Below are 6738 nucleotides of genomic sequence, written 5' to 3'. Positions count from 1 at the left end.
GAGCGCCAACAATTATCTGCTTGCACATTTCAGGACATGAGAGTGTGTCCCTAACAGGCTTAGGGGAGCGCTGAAGCAGCGACCGGGAGGGGAAAGCACCGAGGCCGCTGCCCGGGCTCTGTCCGCCGCTCTGTGGAGATGCTGGGACCACTGCAAATCTCTACGGATGTAGCTGCGGGAGCTCCTGGCTGGCGGCGCTCCTTTGCTCCGCAGGCGCTGGGAGAGCGGGGTTGCAGGGGGAGCTCTGTGTTGGCCGATGGGGTGAGGTGTGGCTGGTTTAATACGGGCTCGAGGCCGGACACATAGGGATACGTGCACACAGTTTGCATGCGTTGCGATTCCATAGAGAGCAGTGCTGAGAGGGGAATTGCTTTCAGCAGAAATGTGGATCCTGTGTGACTTGTGTGTCTGGAGAGAGAAGGAAAGAAAGAGAGAGAGGAAGAGAAAAAATAAATAAATAATGAAATAAAGAAGGAAAGGAAAAGGGAGAAAAAAAAAGAAGATAGGAGAAAAAGAAGGACAGAAGGAAAAAGGAAAGGAAGAAGGAAAGAAGGAGAGAGGGAAAGAGGGAGAGAGCGAGAGAGAGCAAGAGAAAGAAAGAAAGAAAGAAAGAAAGAAAGAAAGAAAGAAAGAAAGAAAGAAAGAAAGAAAGAAAGAAAGAAAGAAAGAAAGAAAGAAAGAAAGAAAGAAAGAAAGAGCAAAGAAGGAAAAAAGAAAGAAGGAAAAGGAACAGGAAATAGACAGAAGCTCTGCAAAGTTCTCCAGGAGCCCTACAGGAGGGATGCAGCCTGCAGCAGAGGAGCACTGTATGATGTTCCGGGAGATTAAAAAAGAAATGCAGGCCCGTTTGGAGTGTAGAAGTACACTTTAAGGTAGTTTAATTCGCAGCTTGTGGGGGGAAAAAAAATGGAATCAAATATTAAGAAACTCCCGCAGGAATTCACCCCACCCTCCTCCCTGTAATCCTTTACATAAAAGGAAAGGATTACAAAGAAAAAAATTTTGCGTGTGTGTGTATTAAAATCTTTGGCTAAACATATTGTTGTCCAATTAATACCTCCGAGTTGGGTTGTGTTGGGGCTGAGCTGTCTCCTTCCCTCCTTAGCGGTGTAACTGGAAACATGAGCCGGGAGGGAGGGAGGGAGGGAGGAGGGAGCCCGAACTTTTCCCCAAGTCTGTTAGCAGAAGTGTTGAAGCGGATCGCTAAAATGAAGCGGGCGAGCTATTTCCACCGGGAGCGCGGAGCCGCGTAGCACAGCGATGACAGTTTAGTGGAAATCAGATGAATGTGTAATACAGCGAGCTCCTTCCAGTCCAGCAGCTCTCCCAACTGCACCTATTCATCTGCCACTTGGAATTATTTCCCGAGGAGCGCGCCGTGAAAGGCTCGCAAACCGGTTCGGAGCCCCGCTAAAGAACTTCTACCACCCATAGCAGTATGATGATTATCCTTCGGATAGGGCGAGTCACGCTATGTTTTCACATTTTAATTGTAATATCTCTCGTCCCCCCCCTCCTCCCCTCCATTGATGTCTGAAAGTAGTTTGGGCTCCGAGCCTCACCCCTCGATCTCCATCGGAATGCAGAAAAGATCTTTAAAAAAGTTTTGAATTCCTCAATGATTTTTCTTCTAGAAAGGCGGCTTAGGATAATTATTTCAGCTTTATTGAGGGCAGATTAGTTGAAGTCTGGATGCTGCGTTTCAATACTCGTTGTACATGCCTTTACAATGTCGGTATTGTTTGCTACTGTGTGTGAACCTATTCAAAATATACACTTTTTAACACCAAGCAAAGTCCTGTCTAAATATACACAGTAAGTCTGGAAAGATGTCCATGACCCGTACAAATCTCTGTAAATCACACTTCCATAGCTACAGAAACCAAACAAAAGAGTTACCAGCTCAAGATGCTGATTAAATCTTCTTAAAAGCAACATACCTAATAATAAATATAGTTGCGCGGCAGCGGGGGCAGGCGGCCCGGCTCGCTCTTACCGAGAGATGGACCCGAACCGCCACATGGAATTTCTTTGCTTCTAATTAAAAAAAAAAGAAAAAAGAAAAGAAAAGATAAAAGAAAAATAAATGAAAAAAAAAAAAAAAAAAAAAAGAGAGAGAGAGAGAGAGACAGAGACAGAGAGAGGGAGGATAAATAGAGGTTGCAAAAGCTCTTTCTCTCGCCTCCTCCCTTCACACTGAATCCAGGGAAGTTGGTGGCAAGAATTGCGGGGAAAAGGAGAGGTGCGGTGTAAAACCCCATCTGGGCGGGGGTGAGGACCTGCCGCAGGGCCGGGCTGCGGAGGAAGGAAGGGGAGAGCGGAGACGGAGGGTGGAGGGGGAGAAGAAAACAAAGTGGAGTGCGAGAGGAGAGAAAGGAGAGGGAAAGGGAAGGCGAGGGAGCGAGGGGAGGGCGAGGGAAGCGGCCTTGGGACGGGGGGCGGCGGGGAGCGGCGGACGGGGAACCGGGAGCGGGGAGCGGAGCCGAACTCCGCGGTGCGTCCCTGTGGGGAGGGGGCGCGGAGGGGAGAAGGAGTGGAGAGGCTGCGGGGGAAGCGGGGCTGAGCCCGGGCTGCGCTGTGTGCGCCGCTTCGGGGAGGGTCAGCGGCATGAGGATGGGTCTAATGATCTCATCTTTCTTTTCTTCCCCGGCACTATTAGTGCTCAGATAGGCAGAATGAAGTGAAACTACGTGCAAATCATGTGTAAATTGTCTCAGTTAGGAGCCCTTTATCCGAACGCGTATCCCAGCCTGGCCCATTTACTTTCCCCCCGTATCTCCTTTAGCTTTAACGAGGCTCGTTAAGATCACAATAATATTCCACCCTCTAATTGCTCATCCCATTCAACAAATATGTGCACACCGCTTTTCGCATTATTTGATCCCTTATTTAGGAGGGGTGTGGAGGGAGGGGGGGGTGGGGAGCCGGGGAGAAGGGGAAGTGCTGAGATGAGGAGTTGCGAAGATTAAAAAAAAAAAAGAAAAAGAAAAAGAAACCCCACCACGCTTTTCCAGCAGCCGCCCCGCTTCCCTCCCCCCCGCGCGTTCGGGCGAAGTGGTAAAAACCTCTCTTACGTACTCCGTAATGATTGGCAGGGCTGACAGTGATTGGCAGCGGCTGCCATGGCAACGCCACAACGACACGCAGAAGACCAATAGAAAAGCGAAACAAAATGTTTCGGCGCTGCACTCACTGTGGATTTAGGGGAGATATTATGAGGCTGTTGTCATTAGGGCGACCGCTGTCGAATCACTGAATCCCGACTCGGCGGCGGCGCGGGGCCGGGCGCGTGTGAGCGCGTGAGTGTGTGCGTGAGTGTGTGCGCGTGTGTGTGCGTGCGTGTGCCCCGCGCCTCTATGTGGCTGCGTGTGCGTGTGCGGGTGTGGATGCGTGCGCGGTGCGGGTGCCCTTTCCTCCCTTCTTCCTCCCTTTCTTTCTTTTCTCCGTGATTGCTCTCCCCCTCTCCCCGGTCATCCCATGGTGTTCAGGTCCCCGCTAGAGCTCTATCCCACCCATTTCTTCCTGCCCAACTTCGCCGCCGACCCGCACCACCGCTCCCTCCTTCTCGCCAGCGGCGGCAGCGGCAGCGGCTCGGGCTGCAGCCCCGGGGCCGGCGGCGGCGGCAGCTCCCGGGCGCCCCACGAAGAGTTGTCAATGTTTCAGCTGCCCACGCTCAACTTCTCCCCGGAGCAAGTGGCCAGCGTCTGCGAGACGCTGGAGGAGACCGGAGACATAGAGAGGCTGGGGAGGTTCCTCTGGTCGCTGCCGGTGGCGCCGGGGGCATGCGAGGCCATCAACAAGCACGAGTCCATCCTGCGCGCCCGGGCGGTGGTGGCCTTCCACACGGGCAACTTCCGCGACCTCTACCACATCCTGGAGAACCACAAATTCACCAAGGAGTCGCACGGCAAACTGCAGGCCATGTGGCTCGAAGCGCACTACCAGGAGGCCGAGAAGCTGCGGGGCCGCCCGCTGGGGCCGGTTGATAAATACAGGGTGAGGAAGAAGTTTCCGCTGCCCAGGACCATTTGGGATGGCGAGCAGAAGACGCACTGCTTCAAGGAGAGGACTCGCAGCCTCCTGAGGGAGTGGTACCTGCAGGACCCTTACCCCAATCCGAGCAAGAAAAGGGAACTGGCTCAGGCCACGGGGCTCACCCCCACGCAAGTAGGCAACTGGTTCAAAAACCGAAGGCAAAGAGACAGAGCGGCGGCGGCTAAAAACAGGTCAGTGGGGCTCGGGCCCGCTCGGGCAGCGCCGCGCCTCCTCCTCCTCCTCCTTCTCCTCCTCCTCCCCTTCGTCCGGGCACCCCTAGACTGTCTTGCCTCGGCGGCCGCGGGGATGCGCGGCGCAAAGTTGCGCGCCGCGCCCCGAGCCGCGCTCCGGGCTTCGGTGGGCTCTCGGGGCGCGGGGCTCCACGCGGGCGTGGGCAGCTCCGCGCGGCGAGGCGGGGGCAGCTCCTACTCCGCGGCCGCAGCGGAGCGCCTCCAGAGGCGCCGGGGCTCGGATGGCTTTGGGTTTCCCCCCGCTGTACGGCTGCGGCGCGGCCCCGCCGCCGAAGGGCTGAGAGCAGCGGAGTTCGGCCGGGCGGCTCCGCAGCGCTCGGTCGCGGTCCTCGGCGCGCACCGCGGGAACATCGCGCACTAGCAGCCCGAAAGCGTTTGTTTCCTGGAGAAACGGGGAGAAAAGCCTTTGGGAGACGGGGAAAGGTCCCTCTTCCAGTCTCCGTTTTCCAGCTCTCAATACACGGCGAACCGGCTCTCCGGCCGTGCGTTCGCTGTGCATTGCGCTGGCATTTGTTTGAGCGTCTCTCGGTGTCTTTTTATGATTATTGCTGCCTTACCACGTTAAACGCGAGGCTCCCTGCTATTTATTTCTCGTCACCCTCCGGTAAAGTTATTTTGCAAATGAAAACGTCCCCTTAAGCCCGCTGGCCACGCCGCTTTTAATTTAATTGAAGTTTGCTTGCCGCTGGAAGCGCGTAAACAAAACTTCTTGTTCTTTTAAATGCTGTCTCTGAAATTCCTCCTCATTATAGCAGTGGTGCTATTGATTCAGGATTCTGTAGAAGTGTAACCCCAAAGTGCCTCGCCAGTTAATTTCCATTAAATGGGAAACAGATCAGCTCAGGGCTGTAAATAAACAGGAGTTGCCCACGGATGCTTTTGTTGACTCAACGCTGTTGACAGCAGATGAATGCACCAGGAATTGTAAATGGGGGAAAAATCAAAGACGCTGAGATTAGAAAACGTAAGATAATGAGAAGTGCCGAATAAGGCTGCGCGGTGCTGCTGTGTGCGGGCAGCTCCACGGGCAATGCCATGCGGGGAGCGGAGGGGCGAAGGGTGAGCTCTGCTCCCGCGGGCAGCGCCGGGGTTAGGGCTGCGGCCGGCGGCTCCGTGCGGGATGCGGAGCTCTCCTCCTATCCCCGATAGAGGCTTTCTTTGGCTTCGGGAAGAGCGAGCGGGCACGGAGCAATATCCACAGCGCGACAGTGGATGTGAAAATTATTTATTACCTCTTGAAATGAAAGACAGACAGACAGAATGAAAGAAAGACAGGAAGACATGTTCGAAAGCAGTGACCCCTAAGTGTTGACGCTGAAAGCTGCAGTATTTTAAAGCTGAATTTGGCTTTCAGATGGAAAAGGGGTTTCAATTCCGAGCGGTGAGAAGCACCGCTCTCCGCACTCGCGCTGTTTTATTGCACTCACAGCGCTGTGCCCCTGGGACAGGACCCCCGTCCCCGGCCGCTCCCTGTCTGCAGCCCAGCTCTCGGTGCCCGGAACCCGCCCAAAGCGGCGACCAGGCCCGCATCAAGCCCAGGCTGAGGACGGGTGCGTGCCCTCCCGCAGCGACTCAAGCTCACTGTCCCCTTCCCCGCGGGGCCGCGGGAGCAGCGCGGAGGCCGTGCGGGGCCGCTGCGTGTCCCTCCACGCGCCGTCCCCTATAGAACCGTGGCCCTTCTATCTGCGGTACTCTGGCTGCCAGGCCGGGTCGGGCTCCGGGGGCCGGGAGCTGCCGGGCCGGGCCGAGCCCCGAGAGCGCGGCCGGGTCCGGAGCCTCCGCCCCCCCCACCCCACCCGGAGCGGGCGGTGTCTGAGAGGGCCGCGGTGTTGTTTTGTCTCCCGGCGCGCTGCAGGCTCCAGCACCAGGCGATAGGACAGAGCGGCATGCGGTCGCTGGCAGAGCCCGGCTGCCCGACGCACAGCTCGGCCGAGTCCCCGTCCACGGCGGCCAGCCCGACCACCAGCGTCTCCAGTTTGACAGAAAGAGCCGAGACGGGCACCTCCATCCTCTCGGTAACCTCCAGCGACTCGGAATGTGATGTATGATATCGGAAAACAAACAAACAAACAAATCACAACAACAACAACAATAAAAAAAAAAAGAAAAAGGAAAAAAAAAAAAAAGGAAAAAAAAAAAGAGAGAGAAAAAAAAAAAGAAACCCAACAACAACAACAAATCCAAACCCATCCAAGCGAGCATCCTCTCCCCGACCAGAGCAGAACAATCCGAGGCAACCTAGGAGCGGGACACACACACACACACACACACGCACACACACACAGCGCGGAGGGAAGCCGAGGCCCGGCCCGACCCAGGAGCAGAGCACACAGACAGGGAGCAGAGGAGCCACCACAGCACCGCCTGCCACCGCCACCACCAAGAGATGGAGCTCAAACTTCAGCAGTCACAAACGCTGGTGCTGCAAGCAAGGGGGGGGGGGGGGGGATTG

The 6738-nt window shown here is 55.7% G+C and overlaps 1 protein-coding gene across 1 annotated transcript; it reads left to right on the top strand.

Annotated features, from left to right (window-relative positions):
- Window positions 1-3321: 3321 nt before the first annotated feature.
- On the top strand, window positions 3322-6451 carry SIX3 (SIX homeobox 3). The gene is made up of 2 exons (XM_072331980.1): window positions 3322-4226; window positions 6142-6451. The coding sequence occupies exons 1-2, from the start codon at window positions 3478-3480 to the stop codon at window positions 6332-6334; spliced, it is 942 nt and encodes a 313-aa protein (XP_072188081.1). The 5' UTR covers window positions 3322-3477; the 3' UTR covers window positions 6335-6451.
- The last annotated feature ends 287 nt before the right edge of the window (window positions 6452-6738 follow it).

The sequence above is a fragment of the Excalfactoria chinensis genome, chromosome 3 (genome assembly GCF_039878825.1).
Source record: "Excalfactoria chinensis isolate bCotChi1 chromosome 3, bCotChi1.hap2, whole genome shotgun sequence".
NCBI classification, from domain to species: Eukaryota; Metazoa; Chordata; class Aves; order Galliformes; family Phasianidae; genus Excalfactoria; species Excalfactoria chinensis.
This window is presented reverse-complemented; position numbering and strand designations above follow the sequence as displayed.